The sequence below is a fragment of the Coregonus lavaretus genome (assembly GCF_964263955.1).
Source record: "Coregonus lavaretus genome assembly, contig: HAP1_SCAFFOLD_326, whole genome shotgun sequence".
Classification (NCBI taxonomy): Eukaryota; Metazoa; Chordata; class Actinopteri; order Salmoniformes; family Salmonidae; genus Coregonus; species Coregonus lavaretus.
The window spans coordinates 193,681-215,000 of record NW_028164829.1 but is presented as its reverse complement, the minus strand read 5'-3'; the positions used below and the strand labels follow the sequence as shown (position 1 = coordinate 215,000).

Here is a 21,320-nt window from a genome sequence, read left to right as displayed (position 1 = left end):
GTGTGTGTGTGTGTGTGTGTGTGTGTCTGTGTGTGTGTATGTACCTGAATCTGCTGCAGTAATCTCTCTATGATAGCCAGCAGTATGTCCCATGTGACCACCTGGAGTTCCTTGCCATACTTCTTTATCAGTCTGGTGATGGAGAGAACGATCTCATATGACACCATCTCGTTGGCACACCACATCGCCTGGGGGTTAAAGGTCAGGGGTTGGTTATAGATAAAACTCCTCTAACGCACCTTTAAATCCTGAATCTTTCCTCACTCCCTCCCCCTCCCACTCTCTCTCTCCCCCCTGCATTCCTCCCCTCCTTCATACCTTATAGAATGATGGGAGGACCAGGGTAGGGGTGTTTTTTAGGGCGGGAAGACGGTGCGCCCCCCATAGAGCCATCCCTACGAAGAACACTGCTCCTCTCAGCAACGGAGAATCCTCCATATACGCCCTGACAGAGAGAGAGGAGAGGTTAGACACACACACGGTCAGGGGCTTCCTCAACTTACAGAGCCGTCGTAGAAACAGATAAAACAATAGAGGGTGGATGAATCACACACACACACACACACACACACACACACACACACACACACACACACACACACACACACACACACACACACACACACACACACCAACACCCAGAGGGTTTGTTACCTCTCCTCCATGATACGGCACATGGTGTATATGGCACTATGGCCCAGATGGGTCCCCAACACCTTCCTCATCAACTGGATAGAGGAGAGGAGAGGAGAGGAGAGGAGAGGAGAGGAGAGGAGAGGAGAGGAGAGGAGAGGAGAGGAGAGGAGAGGAGAGGAGAGGAGAGGAGAGGAGAGGAGAGGAGAGGAGAGGAGAGGAGAGGAGAGGAGAGGAGAGGAGAGGAGAGGAGAGGAGTAATATTATTATTTTGTATCATTTCAAATGGTTAGAAGTTATTATTATTATTATTATTATTAACGTTTAGCCAGATTAATTAACATGATAAGTAAATAATTAGACACACTCCCTTACACACTCTCACACACACATTGCTCACCTTCCAGCAGGACTCACAGAACTCCTTGACGTTAACGGTGCGACAGAGAGTGATGATGAAGACAGTGAGGGAGTCAGAGGGGAGGCAGTTATAACACACCACCGCATCCAACACCTGTAGAGCCACCTGGACACACACAGAGAGGACAGACACACAGAGGACAGACACACAGAGGACAGACACACAGAGGACAGACACACAGAGAGGACAGACACACAGAGAGGACAGACACACACAGAGGACAGACACACAGAGGACAGACACACAGAGAGGACAGACACACACAGAGGACAGACACACAGAGAGGACAGACACACAGAGAGGACAGACACACAGAGAGGACAGACACACAGAGAGGACAGACACACAGAGAGGACAGACACACAGAGAGGACAGACACACAGAGGACAGACACACAGAGAGGGCAGACACACAGAGAGGGCAGACACACAGAGAGGACAGACACACAGAGAAGACAGACACACACAGAAGACAGACACACAGAAGACAGACACACACAGAAGACAGACACACACAGAAGACAGACACACACAGAAGACAGACACACACACAGAAGACAGACACACATAGAAGACAGACACACACAGAAGACAGACACACAGAAGACAGACACACAGAGGACAGACACACACAGAAGACAGACACACAGAAGACAGACACACAGAGGACAGACACACAGAGGACAGACACACAGAGGACAGACACACAGAAGACAGACACACAGAAGACAGACACACAAAGGACACACACACACACAAGGGTTAATGATCTCATTAATAAAAAGCCCAGAGCTATAAAACCTGGATATCAGAGTCAATTAAATATTACCTCTATGTCTGTAGAAGCTGTTGTCCGGTTACACAGCAGACAGATCTTCCTGTTGGACAAAACCAGACACACACACTGAGACCTAGTGTGTGTGTGTGTGTGTGTGTGTGTGTGTGTGTGTTTAACTAATCAGAAGACCCCACAAGAATATTAAACAAACAAACATTTGACCAACTGGGGACATTTTGTTGGTCCCCATAAGGTCAAATGCTATTTCTAGGGGGTTTAGGGTTATGGTTAGAATTAGTGTTAGGGTTAGAATTAGTGTTAGGGTTAGAATTAGGTTTAGGGTTAGAATTAGGTGCTAGGGTTAGGTTTAGAGTTTGGTTTTCAGGTTACGGTTAGGGTACGGGTTAGGGAAAATAGGATTTTGAATGGGACTGAATTGTGTATCCCCACAAGGTTAGTTGTACAAGACTATGTGGTGTGTGTGTGTGTGATATTATGTATTTTATACAGGATTAGTTCATGTTTGAAATATTGAGAGCTGCATAAAGATTTGGAGGATGAGGACATTCCATGTATTTATTTCTGTCACTGGTGGCTGCCAGAAGGTATGCGGGCCAAGATAGCTGGGGGGCCACTGGTGCTGATCTTAGGAGGAGTACGTGATGGAATATCCTGACTAGGGTACAACACAATACCATATAGGGTGATCCTATTCTGGTGAGGAGTGACACTCAATAATGGTTGGCAACTGTTGGATAGAATTAGCTTGCAAACAAGTATATAAGCTAAGAGATTTCCTTTGTTCAGGGAGTTCAGATAGCAATGGGCCACCCACGTGCCGTTTGCTATGTGAACCCGGTACCGCGATATTAAATACTTTAAATCAACTCTCCATGTAAGTGTTTAAGTATCTTCTTGCATAGTGAATTACTTGATGTCAGAGAAAGTCATCATAACAGTGTGTGTGTTCTTACTGGGCCATGATGGATACGTTCTGGTCCAGGTAGCAGCTGTTGAACTTCACCAGGTTGACCAGGACTTGGAGGAAGTCAGCGGTCAGACCAATGTCCATCCAGAGCAGGACAAACCCAGCTGCAGGGGATCAATCAGAACATCAATCAATTGATCAATATATCTAGCAATCTATCCCCCTATCAATATCTTTAGTGTTAGACCAATGTCCATTTCCAGCAGACAAACCCAGCTGCAGGTGAAAAAAATCATACTGGCCCCCTGTGGGAATCGAACCCACAACCCTGGCATTGCAAACGCCATGCTCTACCAACTGAGCTACATCCCTGCCGGCCATTCCCTCCCCTACCCTGGACGACGCTGGGCCAATTGTGCGCCGCCCCATGGGTCTCCCGGTCGCGGCCGGCTACGACAGAGCCTGGATTAGAACCAGGATCTCTAGTGGCACAGACCTTAGACCACTGCGCCACTCGGGAGCCCAATCAGTCAATATCTTTAACAATTAGTCAATATCTTTACCAATCAGTCAATATCTTTACCAATCAGTCAATATCTTTACCAATCAGTCAATATCTTTAACAATGAGTCAATATCTTTAACAATTAGTCAATATCTTTACCAATCAGTCAATATCTTTACCAACCAGTCAATATCTTTACCAATCAGTCAATATCTTTACCAATCAGTCAATATCTTTACCAATCAGTCAATATCTTTACCAATCAGTCAATATCTTTACCAAATCAGTCAATATCTTTACCAATCAGTCAATATCTTTACCAATCAGTCAATATCTTTACCAATCAGTCAATATCTTTACCCATCAGTCAATATCTTTACCAATCAGTCAATATCTTTCTAAGGGTTCCAGTTGGGCAAGTTAATATCTGGTGGACTGACTCCGTAACATAAATGGTATTGTAACGTCTGTCAAAAGACTGTGGGATGGAACAATCTATATCACATGTCAATGTGCAAAAATAATTGATGTTGGAAGGAAGGTGTGTCTCTCACCTATGTCCTCCTCCAGGTAAGTGATATCCTTCCCGTTCTCCGTCAGGGCCTTGAACACCTCCAGCCTGTCAGACAGGTCCTCATTGGACGGCTGGTAGTCTCTGATCACCTTGAAGAAGTAGGCCCGCAGAGGACCCAGACGCTCACCCTGATAGACACACAGAGAGAGAGGGAGGCAACATACACAGGAAATCAACATACTTGCTTGTTCCCTGAAGTTATCTGTGGTGCCTGCTTTAGTATGAGTGAGTGAGTGAGTGAGTGAGTGAGTGAGTGAGTGAGTGAGTGAGTGAGTGAGTGAGTGAGTGAGTGTGTGTGTGTCCCAGTGTGTGTCCCAGTGTGTGTGTGTATACCTGTCCCTGAATGATAGCTCTGAGGAGCAGCAGGACAGCATGTCTAGCTTCAGGGGGCTGTTCTGGAGTCAGCATGTCCTCCACCGCCTTCCATACTGCTTCCACCGCATGCTGTAAAACACACACACACATACATTAACATACACACAGATTAATACACACCCGATTAACAGCAACAAAACTGACGCGTGCGCAACTATGGTGCGAAACAGACGGGGTTGGCTTAGATTGTTGACAACATATTTAGATTGTTGACAACATATTTAGATTGTTGACAACTATATTTAGTCTCCAAATGTTTATTGAAACCATAAATGAATTTGCACAGTGAGCACTTGTTGTCTCTCAAATACATTGTTACAGTTGTTGGCTAGCTAGCTAGTGGGTTTTAACCTGTATTAGCTTAGACGTGTCATCAGTCAAAACACCTCAAAACAAGACATGGTATCAAGAACCAGATACAACTAGATGAAATGAGCCACGTACGATTCCCCACATGGCAGCTTCTTTCATTGTTGCTATGTGGCCCTGCAGAATCACAACAACACACAGACTTCTGCCCCATTGAAGTTGCGCATCGTTTTCGTGACATTGTTAGCTAACCTGTCTACACACACACACACACACGCCTCCATGGCGTGCTACAAAACCAGACCACACCCACAGCCTTCCATTCTCTATCTCACCTCCTCAAACTTCTTGGCCTTGGCCAGGTCACAGACATGGTTAGCAACCCGGATTCTGTTGCTAAGGCCACAGTCAGGGTGCAGCTCCTGAAGAGAAAGACAGTGAGATGGTCAGTGACAGAAAACTGATTGTGTGTGTATGTACAGTATGTATGTGGAGTGTGTGTGTGTGTGTGTGCGTGTGGCGTGTATGTGTGTGTGTATGTGTGTGTGTATGTGTGTGTGTGTGTATATGTCTGTGTGAATGTGTGTGTGTATGAGTGTATGAGTATGTGTGTGGAGTGTGTGTGTGTATGTGTGTGGAGTGTGTGTGTGTGTATGTGTGTGGAGTGTGTGTGTGTGTGTATGTGTATGGAGTGTGTGTGTGTGTGTGTGTGTGGAGTGTGTGTGTATGTACAGTATGTATGTGGAATGTGTGTGTAGTGTGTATGTGTATGTGTATGTGTGGGTGTGTGTGTGTGTGTGTGTGTATGTGTATGTGTGTGTATGTGTATGTGTGTGGAGTGTGTGTGTGTGTATGTGTATGGAGTGTGTGTGTGTATGTACAGTATGTATGTGGAGTGTGTGTGTAGTGTGTATGTGTGGAGTGTGTGTGTATGTACAGTATGTATGTGGAATGTGTGTGTAGTGTGTATGTGTATGTGTATGTGTGGGTGTGTGTGTGTATGTGTATGTGTGTGGAGTGTGTGTGTATGTGTATGTGTGTGGAGTGTGTGTGTGTGTGAATGTGTATGGAGTGTGTGTGTGTATGTACAGTATGTATGTGGAGTGTGTGTGTAGTGTGTGTGTGTGTATGTGTGTGTGTGTGTGTGTACTGTATGTGTGTGGAGTGTGTGTGGAGTGTGTGTGTGTGTATGTGTGTGTGTATGTGTGTGTGTGGAGTGTGTGTGTGTATGAGTGTGTGTGTATGAGTATGTGTGTGGAGTGTGTGTGTGTGTATGTGTATGTGTGTGTGTATGTGTGTGGAGTGTGTGTGTGTGTGTATGTGGAGCGTGTGTGCGTGTGTATGTACAGAATGTGTGTGGAGTGTGTGTGTGTGTGTGGAGTGTGTGTGCGTGTGCATGTACAGAATGTGTGTGGAGTGTGTGTGTATGTGTGGGTGTGTGTGTGTGTCTGTGTACTGTATGTGCAGTGTGTGTGTGGAGTGTGTGTGTGTGGAGTGTGTGTGTATGTGGAGTGTGTGTGTGTGTGTGTGCATGTACAGTATGTGTGTGGAGTGTGTGTGTAGCATCATACTCTTCCATACCTTGAGTATATCTAGTGTGATGATGAACTCTGAGGGCTTGCTCTCTGTCTGTTTGCTGGGGGGTCGAGGGGTTCCCAGACCAAATATCCCCTTCACCTTGTCCTTCAGACTCTCTTTACTGGGCTGCTTGTTCATGGCTGGGGGTCGAGGGGGGGGGGTCCTGTGGGGGTGGAGGGAAGAGGAGGGGACCAGTCAGCTTACACTGGCACTACTGGGGCTCTGGTGGAAACAGAGGGGTGAATACAGGTTAGTAAGGTAGAGAGATAACCTGGCAGATGTAACCTAGACTCCATCAGAGTTGTGGGTTGTCGTTTCCTTACATTCCTACCATGGATAGTATTGGGTGTTCCATTATTCGACTCCTCAAATGGGAAGCGGTACCGGAGTGCCAAGTCTAGGTCCAAAAGACTTCTGAACAGCTTCTACCCCCAAGCCATAAGACTCCTGAACAGCTAATCATGGCTACCCGGACTATTTGCACTGCCCCCCCACCCCATCCTTTTTACGCTGCTGCTACTCTGTTAAGTATTTATGCATAGTCACTTTAACTCTACCCACATGTACATATTACCTCAACTACCTCAACTAGCCGGTGCCCCCGCACATTGACTCTGCAACGGTACCCCCCTGTATATATAGCCTCCCTACTGTCACTTTATTTTACTGTATATATAGCCTCCCTACTGTCACTTTATTTTACTTCTGCTCTTTTTTTCTCAACACTTTTTTTTTGTTGTTGTTTTATTCTTACTTTTGTTGTTAAAAATAAATGCACTGTTGGTTAAGGGCTGTAAGTAAGCATTTCACTGTAATGTCTGCACCTGTTGTATTCGGCGCATGTGACCAATAAAATTTGATTTGATTTGATTTGAACTTTGTATTATTTAAAATAGCCATGGGAACAGTTGGTTATCAATGTACAGTTTATAGACTACGTTTCCTTACATCCTACCCACTCACCTCCTTTTAACCACAAGGTTCCTTCTCCAATGATAAAAAAAAAAAAATGTAATCAGAGATAAATTTCAATTCAATGTGTTTTGAGTGCAAGGAATCAAGGAAAGATCAATTGAGAGAGCCCTGGCCTAACTTTTTGTCCTTTTACATTATGTGACTGGTGTTAGTTTCAGTCAACCAGATAAATGATAGGCAGAGACATGCCTCAACATCACACCCCTTCTAGACATCCTTTTTTTCTTTGCACCTGTGGTTATCCAGACATTAGTGCACGTCTGGGCTGCGCGCACACCACATGCATGCATAGATAGCACCTCGGACAGCAAACACTTGCCCAAGAAGCATTCCATTCCTCTGCACATTCTAAATGGCCTTTGATATGATATCCATTACGTTGTTGTTGTTGTTACCTAAAGCGAATAATAACCACTTGTAAAGAAAGTAGCTAGGAGGACTGTTGTGGTCACCGGAAAGTGGTAGTTTGTGTGTCCGTGCTAATATAGGATACGTCCCAAATGACACCCTATTCCCTATGTAGTGCCCTACATTTGATCAGGGTCAAAAGTACTGCACTAGATAGTGAATAGGGTGCAATTTGGGACGTCACTAGGCTATACTTCAGTAGCTAGTTAGTAGTACCTACAACCTCGGGATCAGGGACAATCAGCTATTGAGTTCTAGCGGGGGAGAGAGAGTGTGTCCACGAAACAAGCCAGGTGCGTGTCGCAAGTACTCTCCCTGTCAAGCAGAGAGAGAACCGAGTAAACAACGACAGCTAGTTCTGTTTTAGATTTAACAACCGTCCTCGGTCAGGGGCCCATTCGTGCACATTCAACATCTTGTTCCGAGCAAATAAACAACACCTGTGAGCAGCTGACAAAATAACGGACAGGGAGAGAGAAAGAGCGACACAAACAAGCACTAATAAATAAATAAAGATTGTTGACTAACGTTAGCTATCTGCTTACTTGCATTCTAGACCTAGGGCTTTAAAAACAACGGAAACTCATACCTTCTATTGATCTAGATGCGTTTCTGGCGTCATTCACGTTTTGCTGTCAGGTAGACAAACTACCGAGCAAGTCAAATTCATGCATTTAGAATTGTAATCCTAATTTTTCAAAAGCTTGTCCCAACTCAGATCAATCCCCCCACTCGACAACCGGATGGACTGTCGGGCACTTCCTACGAAAACACGTATGTCGCAGGGGCCGATGGGAAATGTAGTTCCTGATAAAAGCATTGCGCAAGAAGACAAGTGTTGTTGAGTTCAAGTGTTACATGTGTCTAGTGTTCTAGCGTGCATGTCGTTTGAAAATGAAATCGTCAACCAGAGTAGGTCATGTTTCAATATCCATCAATAGTACTTGGAAAATGTTATCAGAACTTGTATAAATGTGTTAACTGGCTAACCAGATTATCATTATTATTATTATTATTATCACTAACGTTACAGTTAGCAAGCTAGCTAACAAGCTAATGTTGTTAGCCACGGTCCGGCCCACTTGCAGCACAACGGTAGCCTCGTATGCTTTCCACTGTTTCAAAATGACCTCGCCTTATTTCGTTCAGAGTAGCGCGGTCATCACTCGGAGCGGTAACAAGACCGTGCCCCGTGCGGGTTTAGCCACGACGTTAAAAACTAGGATGGAGAGGAGAGTGCCGAGCGCTGCTGCTTCGAGGACGCACGTGAAACAGGAGGAAGAGTCGAGCATCTCAAATCAGAGTTTGGGACGAGACGACTCAGGTATGAATATGATGGTTAAAATCAGTTTTATTATCACAATGTTGCCCTTCTGACATCTTGCTGCATCATTGAGGGGCTTTCAGATGGGACAAGATGTATCATAAAACAACAACTAAGAGATAACCTTTATTTCCTCACCACTCAGCTTTTGTGCGCCCTACGTTACCTTGCAGGTATTGGCTCCTCAGGGTTCCATCGCCCATCCATCGGCCAATCAAAAGCTGAGCCAGATGAAGCCCCGCCCCTGCTACCCCTGGCACCCATCCAGCGTAGGAGGAGGGGCCAGGTGAAGGTGGAATACGATGGGAAGGTGGAGCCTAAACACTGGGAGCCTCCTGATTGGCGCAAGCAGCTGGGTCACGTGCGTCAGATGAGGAGCGCCAGGGACGCGCCCGTTGACCTCATGGGGGCGGAGAAATGATACGACGCACACGCCCCTGCTGAGGTGGGTGGGAGACCCCACTGGTCTCTGTCTCTCTGTCGTACACCCCCCACTACCGCTTTCCCCACCCCCCCAGCTAGCCCTCTGTCCTACCACCCTACATCCAGCCAGTGCTAACCTTTACCCCTACCTCCATCTCTGTTGTTTCTGCTTGGGCCCGTACTGCTACTGTCCAGCCCTATGCCCCTACTGCCTCTATCGCTGCTCCCACTCCTGCCCAGCCCATAGCTACAACAAACAGCTGTGTCTACGTATGCCCCTGCCCAAACCCCTGCCCCTGTTTCTTACCCTACTCCTGCCTAGGCCCAGCCTCAGCCTAACCCTGCCTCTGTCTCTGAACCTGTCTATACACCCGTCTATACCAATCACAATGCCCTTCTCCCATGGGGTTATCCCGATTTACAATTTAGATGATGATTTAGATTACAATTTACCTTATGACTTAGATTACGATTCCCCACCTTCCTCCCTCTCCCCTCCTCTTTCCCCCTCTTACCTCCCCATCTACACCCTGGCCACTGCCACGTCTCCCCCGCCCTCCCTCCCTCCCTCATCCTCTCCAGGTCAGACGTGTACCTGGCCTCTCTCCCTCCCTCATCCTCTCCGGGTCAGACGTGTACCTGGCCTCTCTCCCTCCCTTCGCTCCCTCATCCTCTCCGGGTCAGACGTGTACCTGGCCTCTCTCCCTCCCTCCGCTCCCTCATCCTCTCCAGGTCAGACGTGTACCTGGCCTCTCTCCCTCCCTTCGCTCCCTCATCCTCTCCGGGTCAGACGTGTACCTGGCCTCCCTCCCTCCCTCCCTCATCCTCTCCAGGTCAGACGTGTACCTGGCCTCTCTCCCTCCCTCATCCTCTCCGGGTCAGACGTGTACCTGGCCTCTCTCCCTCCCTCCGCTCCCTCATCCTCTCCAGGTCAGACGTGTACCTGGCCTCTCTCCCTCCCTTCGCTCCCTCATCCTCTCCGGGTCAGACGTGTACCTGGCCTCTCTCCCTCCCTCCGCTCCCTCATCCTCTCCAGGTCAGACGTGTACCTGGCCTCTCTCCCTCCCTTCGCTCCCTCATCCTCTCCGGGTCAGACGTGTACCTGGCCTCTCTCCCTCCCTCCGCTCCCTCATCCTCTCCAGGTCAGACGTGTACCTGGCCTCTCTCCCTCCCTCCGCTCCCTCATCCTCTCCGGGTCAGACGTGTACCTGGCCTCTCTCCCTCCCTCCGCTCCCTCATCCTCTCCAGGTCAGACGTGTACCTGGCCTCCCTCCCTCCCTCCCTCCCTCATCCTCTCCAGGTCAGACGTGTACCTGGCCTCCCTCCCTCCCTCCCTCATCCTCTCCAGGTCAGACGTGTACCTGGCCTCCCTCCCTCCCTCCGCTCCCTCATTCTCTCCGGGTCAGACGTGTACCTGGCCTCTCTCCCTCCCTCCGCTCCCTCATTCTCTCTGGGTCAGATGTGTACCTGGCCTCTCTCCTCACCGGCCTCTACTACCCCCTGCTCCATGCCGTCCACAAAGTCGTCCCCGGTATCCGGAACCTCCTGTTGACCAACTACGAGGCCTCTTCCTGCCTCGGCTCCTCCCTCTCACAGTTCGCCCTGGCCTTCTCCCGCTTCACAGAGGTCGTGACTTCGGTCTACCCCGCCCGGCCTGGATATGATTTGTCATGAGTTTACGAAACAAACAGTGCAAAAGTGTTGAAAAAACACTCCTTCTACACCATTTTACATTTACATTTTAGTCATTTAGCAGACGCTCTTATCCAGAGCGACTTACAGTTAGTGAGTGCATACATTTTCATACATCATCTAGATATGTGTGCAACAAAAGTTCAACATTCACCATTTCTGTCAACCCGTCTACGCACACAGTTTGACGCATACGCTCGACGGCAAAAGTGGAAATATTTTAACTCTGGTGGCAAGTCCCGTCTACTGTGGCGGCTGAAGGCATTCACCGCCAGCCTCAAAGGCATTTACCATCGTGCTTGCACAAAGGTCGCGCAACCAAGCAATAAAGTTGGTGTTTAACCTGGGTGCACCCGCACTCCCCTGGCTACTTTTTACTTGGATGGCGACTTCAGGTTTTGGGAATACATTGAAAAGTAACTTGACACTGTGCACATCTGCCAGCGCACATTTGGATTATAAGGACAATAAGAAAATTGCATTGATAAAGGGAGCATACTGAATGCTGTAACGTTAGCTAACTACATTGCTAAGCAAGCAGGATTGGGTAATGAATGGAGTAACGTTAGCTAATGTTAACGTTAGATGAGCAATGCCAATTGCATGTATTATACATTAGCAGCGTGGCAGTTTCCCCAAAGTTTGGCATTGACTATGAACTTTACTTAGCTAGCTAGCTGTGCTTTGTTTGTGGAAGAATGTGGGATTGCTATATTGTGCCGGTGCATGATCCGTACATTCAGCTAACGTTAAAGCCTTGTAACTAGATAACGTTACTGGCTAACGTTAGTTGACTATCTAACTGGCAATATCAGCCAAGAACGTTCGCTATCTTATTTGTGCTTACTACACGCAAGTGTCAAAGCCAACAGTTTACACAGATGACTTCAGCCATGTGAAAAACCTTCCATAGCTAAATATAGTTAGATTCCTTTGCTTGTAACTTGCCTCTCATCCGACTGGTGTTAGCTAGCTACTAGCACTGTTCATGCGTAACCCAACTGCTTTGGTCCAGTTTTAGAACTCAGATTAGGCTGAAAAGATGTTAGCATTGTCAGAAATGCTACAACAATGTAGCACATCGTTGGTTCTTAATGGACAGAAATGAGCACGTGAGAGTGATAAATTATACATTTAATAAAAACTGTTGCACCTATAAAACGTATACAGTCCAAAAGGTGGCAAGTCTAATGGTCACTTTATGGATGCTGTCGCCTCGTTTTAATCAGACATCTAGAATTTCAGCTAGGTTTGGGCAAATAAATAATGGCCAACAAAGACATTCTGTTAACAGAGCTTTTAGATGAAAATGAAAACAAAAGCAGGTGGGGATGAAAGGGACATTAGTTTGGGATGAGAGAATTAGTGAGGGGAGATGGACTGACAGCATTCCATTTGGACATGTGCCACAGGGACAATGGGGAAGTGTACTGCAGTGACCCTGCAGTGACTATGGTGTGGTTTCCTATGAGTGTGTGTGTGGGTTTCCTATGTGTGTTAGCCCCTGTGTCTGTGTGTAGTTGTGTGTGGGTTTCCTATGTGTGTTAGCCCCTGTGTCTGTGTGTAGTTGTGTGTGGTATGTTATAGAGAGATAAGAGCGCCGCTTGGGGTAAACACAACCAACAACCTCCTATTTTCCATCAGTGACTAATGATTGTAGCAGGGCTTCCCCGTTGTAGCAACTGGCCCCACTATTGCCTAATAAAAAATGTATTCTGACCACAATAAGCACTTCACAAACTGTTGTAACATCAGTACTGCAGCAGTATCATCAATCTGCTGTTGTAGCCGGCCGCGACCGGGAGACCCAGGGGGCGGTGCACAATTGGCCCAGCGTCGTCCAAGGTAGGGGAAGGAATGGCCGGCAGGGATGTAGCTCAGTTGGTAGAGCATGGCGTTTGCAACGCCAGGGTTGTGGGTTCGATTCCCACGTATTAAAAAATTAAAATAATGTATGCCCTCACTAACTGTAAGTCGCTCTGGATAAGAGCGTCTGCTAAATGACTAAAATGTAAATGTAAAAATGTTAAATCCTGGTTCAATATACTGTGTAGGAATGTAAATTCAAATTCATTCCAGCCTGCCCCAGTTCACTTCTCTATGGTGCTCATGTGACTCTTGGGTATTGAGAAGTGTTCAATACTCTCTCCAGTAAGCGCATTACAGTCCCTGACTCCCCAACCTAAAGTCAAGACAGTACAGCACACAGTCTCATCATTTCCCCTGGACTTCAAACACTAATTCGACCTACAACATCAAATAGTTCATTTAAATGTGTCAAGTCTACTTTAATACCACCAAGGTTGTAGTAAAAGACCAACAATAAAAGCCTCCCCGTTTTCTCACCTTCTACCTACCATCGCATCTCGTTTCTGTCCCCAGGAGGCTGTTTTACCCTGGGGTGACCTTGTGGTGGTTAGGCTAGCATCCTCACACTTAGCCTAACTATTCACCCAAGGTGACTAATCTGCTAAGGCGTAAGGACCAGGGTAGAACATGTGAAAGCGCTCGCACCACGGTGAAATGTGAAGGGCTAGGGTAGAACATGTGAAAGCGCTCGCACCACGGTGAAAGGTGAAGGGTGAACCGGTCAAGGTGTAGCTGGCTCTGGGTTAAAGATGTGCGGCCTGTAAACCGGGGCCTCTACGGGTCTATATGATTAGTGTAAACACCCACTGTTCTGTTCTTCAGCTAGGCCTAACTCCATTTGTCTGGCTTGCTGTGACTCATCTTAATAGTCTCTGTGCAGGTGATGGTCTGGCGCGCACACACACACTCGTCCTTTCGCCCTTTCTCATATGCAACCACACTGGGCTGAAGGGCAAAGAGTAAGTGTCACACTGACTTGGAAAGGCATTTTAAAGCACGCAGCCTACACCGGCTCTGACATTCGTCGGATGTGGCAGGGCTTGCAAACTATTACAGACTACAAAGGGAAACCCAGCCGCAAGCTGCCCAGTGACGCGAGCCTACCAGATGGGCTAAATGCCTTTTATGCTCGCTTCGAGGAAAGCAACACTGAAGCATGCATGAGAGCACCAGCTGTTCCGGACAACTGTGTGATCACGCTCTCCGTAGCCGATGTGAGCAAGACCTTTAAACAGGTCAACATTCACAAGGCCGCGGGGCCAGATGGATTACCAGGACTTGTACTCAGAGCATGCGCGGACCAACTGGCAAGTGTCTTCACTGACATTTTCAACCTCTCCCTGACCGAGTCTGTAATACCTATATGTTTCAAGCAGACCACCATAGTCCATGTGCCCAAGAAAGTGAAGGTAACCTGCCTAAATGACTACCGGCCTGTAGCACTCACGTCGGTAGCCATGAAGTGCTTTGAAAGGCTGGTCATGGCTCACATCAGCACCATCATCCCGGAAACCCTAGACCCACTCCAATTCGAATACTGCCCCAACAGATCAATTACTTTTTTTTTTGTTTCACCTTTATTTAACCAGGTAAGCCAGTTGAGAAAAAGTTCTAATTTACAACTGCGACCTGGCCAAGATAAAGCAAAGCAGTGCGATAAAAACAACACAGAGTTACATATGGGGTAAATCAAAACATAAAGTCAAAAATACAACAGAAAATAGAAAATATATATACAGTGTGTGCAAATGTAGCAAGTTATAGAGGTAAGGCAATAAATAGGCCATAGTGCAAAATAATTACAATTAGTATTAACACTGGAATGATAGATGTGCAAGAGATGATGTGCAAATAGAGATAATGGGGTGCAAATGAGCAAAATAAATAACAATATGGGGATGAGGTAGTTGGGTGGGGTAATTTCAGATGGGCTGTGTACAGGTGCAGTGATTGGTAAGGTGCTCTGACAACTAATGCTTAAAGTTAGTGAGGGAGATAAGTGTCTCCAGCTTCAGAGATTTTTGCAGTTCGTTCCAGTCATTGGCAGCAGAGAACTGGAAGGAATGGCGGCCAAAGGAGGTGTTGGCTTTGGGGATGACCAGTGAGATATACCTGCTGGAGCGCATACTGGTGGGTGTTGCTATGGTGACCAATGATCTAAGATAAGGCGGGGATTTGCCTAGCAGTGATTTATAGATGGCCTGGAGCCAGTGGGTTTGGTGACGAATATGTAGTGAGGACCAGCCAACAAGAGCGTACAGGTCACAGTGGTGGGTAGTATATGGGGCTTTGGTGACAAAACGGATGGCACTGTGATAGACTACATCCAATTTGCTGAGTAGAGTGTTGGAGGCTATTTTGTAAATGACATTGCCGAAGTCAAGGATCGGTAGGATAGTCAATTTTACAAGGGCATGTTTGGCAGCATGAGTGAAGGAGGCTTTGTTGCAAAATAGGAAGCCGATTCTGGATTTAACTTTGGATTGGAGATGCTTAATGTGAGTCTGGAAGGAGAGTTTACAGTCTAACCAGACACCTAGGTATTTGTAGTTGTCCACATACTCTAGGTCAGACCCGTCAAGAGTAGTGATTCTAGTCGGGTGGGCGGGTGCCAGCAGCGTTCGATTGAAGAGCATGCGTTTAGTTTTACTTGTGTTTAAGAGCAGTTGGAGGCTACGGAAGGAGTGTTGTATGGCATTGAAGCTCGTTTGGAGGTTTGTTAACACAGTGTCCAATGAAGGGCCAGATGTATACAAAATGGTGTCGTCTGCGTAGAGGTGGATCTGAGAATCACCAGCAGCAAGAGCGACATCATTGATATACACAGAGAAAAGTGTCGGCCCAAGAATTGAACCCTGTGGCACCCTCATAGAGACTGCCATATGTCCAGACAACAGGCCCTCCGATTTGACACATTAAACTCTATCTGAGAAGTAGTTGGTGAACCAGGCTAGGCAGTCATTTGAGAAACCAAGGCTATTTAGTCTGCCAATAAGAATGCGGTGATTGTCAGAGTCGAAAGCCTTGGCCACGTCGATGAAGACGGCTGCACAGTACTGTCTATTATCGATCGTGGTTATAATATCGTTTAGGACCTTGAGCGTGGCTGAGGTGCACCCATGACCAGCTCGGAAACCGGATTGCATAGCGGAGAAAGTACGGTGGGATTCAAAATGGTCAGTGATCTGTTTGTTAACTTGGCTTTAAAAAACTTTCGAAAGGCAGGGCAGGATGGATATAGGCCTGTAACTGTTTGGATCTAGAGTGTCACCCCCTCTTCAAGGGGGGTGACACGGCAGCTTTCCAATCTCTAGGAATCTCAGACGTTACGAAAGAGAGGTTGAACAGGCTAGTAATAGGGGTTGCAACAATTTCGGCGGCTAATTTTAGAAAGAAAGGGTCCAGATTATCTAGCCCAGATGATTTGTAGGTGTCCAGATTTTGCAGCTCTTTCAGAACATCAGCTGTCTGAATTTGTGTGAAGGATAAGCGGGGGGAGCATGGGCAAGTTGCAGCGGAGGGTGCAGAGCTGGTGACCGGGGTAGTAGTAGCCAGGTGGAAAGCATGGCCAGCCGTAGAAAAATGCTTGTTGAAATTCTCGATTATTGTAGATTTATGGGTGGTGATAGTGTTTCCTAGCCTCAGTGCAGTGGGCAGCTAGGAGGAGGTGCTCTTATTCTCCATGGACTTTACAGTGTCCCAAAACGTTTTGGAGTTAGTGCTACAGGATGCAAATTTCTGTTTGAAAAAGCTAACCTTTGCTTTCCTAACTGCTTGTGTATATTGGTTCCTAACTTCCCTGAAAAGTTGCATATCGCTGGGGCTATTTGATGCTAATGCAGTACGCCACAGGATGTTTTTGTGCTGGTCAAGGGCAGTCAAGTCTGAGGAGAACCAGGGGCTATATCTGTTCTTAGTTCTGAATTTCTTTGAATGGGGCATGCTTATTTAAGATTGAGAGGAAATCACTTTTAAAGAACATCCAGGCATCCTCTACTGACGGAATGAGATCGATATCCATCCAGGATACCTGGGCCAGGTCAATTAGGAAGGCCTGCTCGCTAAAGTGTTTTAGGGAGCGTTTGACAGTGATGAGGGGTGGTCGTTTGACCGCGGACCCGTTACGGACGCAGGCAATAAGGCAGTGATCGCTGAGATCCTGGTTGAAGACAGCGGAGGTGTATTTAGAGGGTAAGTTAGTCAGGATGATATCTATAAGGGTGCCCATGTTTACGGATTTAGGGTTGTACCTGGTAGGTTCCTTGATCATTTGTGTGAGATTGAGGGCATCTAGTTTGGATTGTAGGATGGCCGGGGTGTTAAGCATATCCCAGTTTAGGTCACCAAGCAGTACCAACTCTGAGGATAGATGGGGGACAATTAATTCACATATGGTGTCCAGAGCACAGCTGGGGGCTGAGGGGGGTCTGTAGCAAGCGGCAACAGTGAGAGACTTATTTCTGGAAAGTTGGATTTTTAGAAGTAGGAGCTCAAACTGTTTGGGCACAGACCTGGATAGTATGATAGAGCTCTCCAGGCTATCTCTACAGTAGATTGCAACTCCACCCCCTTTGGCAGTTCTATCTAGACGGAAAATGTTTTTCATGAAGCTCCGGACGAACAGTTATTGTGCTGACGTTGCTTCCAGAGGTAGTTTGGAACTCGGTAGTGAGTGTTGCAACCAAGGACAGACGATTTTTACACTCTTCAGCGGTCCCGTTCTTGTGTGGTCTACCACTTTGTGGCTGAGCCATTGTTGCTCCTAGACGTTTCCACTTCACAATAACAGCACTTACAGTTGACCGGGGCAGCTCTAGCAGGGCAGAAATGTTACGAACTGACTTGTTGGAAAGGTGGCATCCTATGACGGTGCCACATCTTCAGTAAGGCCATTCTACTGCCAATGTTTGTCTATAGAGATTGCATGGCTGTGTGCTCGTTTCTATACACCTGTCAGCAACAGGTGTGGCTGAAATAGCCGAATCCACTCATTTGAAGGGGTGTCCACATACTTTTGTATATATAGTGTAGTTTATTATCTAAAAGATGCCCTCTCCCCCCCCTTTTCTATTCTCTCTCCCACCAGGTGCGACGTTACCAGGTGCTGGTGTCTCTGATGTTGTCTAGCCAGACAAGGGACCAGGTGACCAGTGCAGCTGTGCAGAGACTCAGGGCTCATGGCTGTACGGTGGACAACATAGTCAACACTGACGATGACACACTGGGACAACTCATCTACCCTGTCGGCTTCTGGAGGGTAACACACACACTATACACTGCCTTCAGAAGGTATTCACACCCCTTAACTTTTTCCACATTATGTTGTGTTATAAAGTGGGATTAAAATATATTTAATTGTATTTATTTCTTTGTCAGTGATCTACACAGTACTCTTGTCACAGTGGAAGAAAAATTCTAATATTTTTGGAAAATCCATGAAAAATAAAACACTAATATATCTTGATTAGATAAGTATTCAACCCCCTGAGTCAATACATGTTAGAATCACCTTTGGCAGCGATTACAGCTGTGAGTCTTTCTGGGTAAGTCTCTAAGAGCTTTCCATACCTGGATTGTGCAACATTTGCCCATTATTCTTAAAAAAATTATTCAAGCTCTGTCAAATTGGTTGTTGATCATTGCTAGACAACCATTTTCAGGTCTTGCCATATATTTTCAAGGAGATTTAAGTCAAAACTGTAACTCTGCCACTCCGGAACATTAACTGTCTTCTCTATAAGCAACTCCAGTGTAGATTTGGCCTTAAGTTTTAGGTTATTGTTCTGCTGAAAGGTGAATTCACCTCCCAGTGTCTGGTGGAAAGCAGACTGAACCAGGTTTTCCTCTAGGATTTTGCCTGTGCTTAGCTCTATTCTGTAAATGTTTATCCTGAAAAACTCCCCAGTCCTTAACGATTACAAGCATACCCATAACATGATGCAGCCACCTCTATTACTTGAAAATATGGAGAATGGTACTCCGTAATGTGTTGTATTGGATTTGCCTCAAACATAACACTTTCTATTCAGGACAAAAAGTTAATTGCTTTGCCACATTTTTTTGCAGTATTACTGTAGTGTCTTGTTTCAAGCAGGATGCATGTTTTGTAATATTTGTATTATGTACAGGCTTCCTTCTTTTCACTCTGTCAGCTAGGTTAGTATTGTGGAGTAACTACAATGTTGTTGATCCATCCTCAGTTTTCTCCTATCACAACCATTAAACTCTGTAACTGTTTTAAAGTCACCATTGTCCTCATGGTGAAATTCCTGAGCAGTTTCCTTCCTTTCCGGCAACTGAGTTAGGAAGGATGCCTGTATCTTTGAAGTGACTGGGTGTATTGTTACACCATCCCAAGTGTAATGAATAACTTCATCATGTTGAAAGGGATATTCAATATCTGCTTTTTTATTTTTTACCCATCTACCAACCCAACTGACCTTCGTTGCAAGGCATTGGACAACCTCCCTAGTTTTTGTAGTTTAATCTGTTTGAAATGCACTGCTCGACTGAGGGACCTTACAGATAATTCTATGTGCGGGGTACAGAGATGAGGTAGTCATTCAAAAATAATGTTTAACACTATTATTGCACACAGAGTGAGTCAATGCACTTGTTAAGCAAATATTTACTCCTGAACTTATTTAGGCTTGCCATAACAAAGGGGTTGAATACTTTACTCAAGACATTTCAGCTTTTTATTATTAAATCCACATTATGGCCAGTGACAAAAAATCTCAATTTAATCCATTTTAAATTCAGGCTGTAACAAAAAACTCAAGGGATATTAATTCTTTTCTGAAGGCACACACACTCTTACTACACCATGTCTTCCTTTGAACATGAGTATGAATAAAACCTTGACATGCCTTCTCCCCTACCCCCCTCCTCCAGACCAAGGTGAAGTTCCTTGACATGCCTTCTCCCCTACCCCCCTCCTCCAGACCAAGGTGAAGTTCCTGAAGCAGACGTCAGTGATGCTCCAGAGGGAGTTTAGAGGGGACATCCCTAACACAGTGGAGGGTCTGGTACGACTACCTGGAGTAGGACCCAAGATGGCTCACCTGGCCATGGACATCGCCTGGCACCAGGTCTCTGGTATAGGTAGGTATGGCTCAAATAGGACTACAAATCCCATACTCTAGTCTGCATGTTGTTATGTGGTGTGATGGGTCTGATTATGTGCAGAGTGGTAGTTGTAGTTCTTTTGTTGCTTTTATTGTGTGTATAGGCGTGGACACACACGTCCACCGTATCTCCAACAGGCTGGGATGGACGAGAGGTGGGACCAAGAACCCAGAGGAGACACGCAAGGCCCTGGAAGACTGGTTACCAAGGTGACAACACCACTTCCTGTCCCTCTGACCTATCAGGTCACTCGTTAACCAGTCACTGACCAATCAGATCCCTTGCAGCAGGAAAGGAAAACATTTGGCCTTGTGATTTCTGTCTGACATGATGATTTTGATGAAGACGGGGATGGTAATGATCTTCCTCTCTCACAGGGATCTATGGAGTGAGATCAACTGGTTACTGGTGGGGTTTGGTCAACAGGTGTGTCTACCTGTCAATCCTCTCTGCTCTGTGTGTCTGAACCAGCACAGCTGCCCCTCCGCCCACCAAGCCTCCCCAGCCAAGAGGCCTAAAGCTGGGTCACCTCGCTCCCCTAAGACCTCCAGGATGAAGCTGGAGCCTGGTTCTTTTGGTTTGGGGTTATCAGCCCCCTCCTCAGCCACACTGGTCAAAGAGGAACCTCTGGCTACCCCCCTCTCCCCTCCTCTGCTGCCCAGAAAAAGGAAGTCCAAAACATTCTCTACATGATACGACAGAAGGGGATGGCATCCCTATAGAGACCTTGTCCCAATTCTCTCTCCTTCCTCCCAAAGTGTGCACTTGTCACTTCCCTTGACTGATTTGAAATGACTGGTCCAAGAAATATGGCATTCAAACTTTCTTAGCGGGGACACAATTTTTTCAGACAATTTCTGTGGATCCCATTTATTTTGCCAGAATTTCTTACGACCCCACCCCAAAATAACTACAATCGATACATTTTTACATTACAAATTTGATTTTTACATATCTTATCAAAATGAAAAGACACCAATAAATGTACTAAATAAAATTGTATTTTTCAAATACGTTTGTATATTGTCCTATACAATAATCTGCACTTAAATGTTTTGTTCCCAAACCAAATAGCGACCTGACAACACCACTGATGTAATCCTTTCAGATCAACCAGAATGCCTAGGATGTGTAGGGGCCAGAGGTCCATTTGGGATTAACAATGGGAGTGTACGACACCCCTGGGACTCAGCGCCACGTGATTGAGTACCCCCAGGAGACTACAGGGGGGTTTGTTGACCACTGCATTACTGGATCCAACTGATTGTCACAGTCCTAATCGGAGTTTGCGCTTTTGGATAGAATGCACTTTATCATTCTACCCATAAGTGACCACTGAAGTGGGTGTGATATGTATCCATTGATCTTTTATATTTTTGATCAGTATATTAATGCAACGACG

The 21,320-nt window shown here is 46.3% G+C and overlaps 2 protein-coding genes across 2 annotated transcripts in view; one reads left to right on the top strand and one right to left on the bottom strand.

Annotated features, from left to right (window-relative positions):
- Positions 1 to 8,218, bottom strand: part of LOC311115093 (tuberin-like) — a gene marked incomplete at its 3' end in the record, with an annotated part of 13,788 nt that extends 5,570 nt beyond the window's left edge. Inside the window, exons 1-11 of the mRNA XM_084190301.1 lie at positions 8,072 to 8,218; positions 6,103 to 6,321; positions 4,857 to 4,943; positions 4,171 to 4,281; positions 3,818 to 3,965; positions 2,806 to 2,923; positions 1,883 to 1,931; positions 1,034 to 1,159; positions 655 to 728; positions 319 to 445; positions 45 to 188 (exon numbers count right to left, since the gene is read on the bottom strand). Coding sequence (XP_084046427.1) covers positions 45 to 188; positions 319 to 445; positions 655 to 728; positions 1,034 to 1,159; positions 1,883 to 1,931; positions 2,806 to 2,923; positions 3,818 to 3,965; positions 4,171 to 4,281; positions 4,857 to 4,943; positions 6,103 to 6,237 — 1,119 coding nt within the window. The 5' untranslated portion in view covers positions 6,238 to 6,321; positions 8,072 to 8,218. The remainder of the gene's footprint in view (positions 1 to 44; positions 189 to 318; positions 446 to 654; positions 729 to 1,033; positions 1,160 to 1,882; positions 1,932 to 2,805; positions 2,924 to 3,817; positions 3,966 to 4,170; positions 4,282 to 4,856; positions 4,944 to 6,102; positions 6,322 to 8,071) is intronic.
- A 104-nt stretch (positions 8,219 to 8,322) lies between these two features.
- Positions 8,323 to 20,883, top strand: LOC311115109 (endonuclease III-like protein 1). Its single transcript, XM_084190313.1, has 7 exons — positions 8,323 to 8,394; positions 8,632 to 8,806; positions 8,980 to 9,251; positions 17,877 to 18,047; positions 19,735 to 19,894; positions 20,022 to 20,127; positions 20,296 to 20,883. Exons 4-7 carry the CDS (start codon positions 17,907 to 17,909, stop codon positions 20,609 to 20,611), a joined length of 723 nt encoding a protein of 240 aa, XP_084046439.1. The 5' UTR covers positions 8,323 to 8,394; positions 8,632 to 8,806; positions 8,980 to 9,251; positions 17,877 to 17,906; the 3' UTR covers positions 20,612 to 20,883.
- The last annotated feature ends 437 nt before the right edge of the window (positions 20,884 to 21,320 follow it).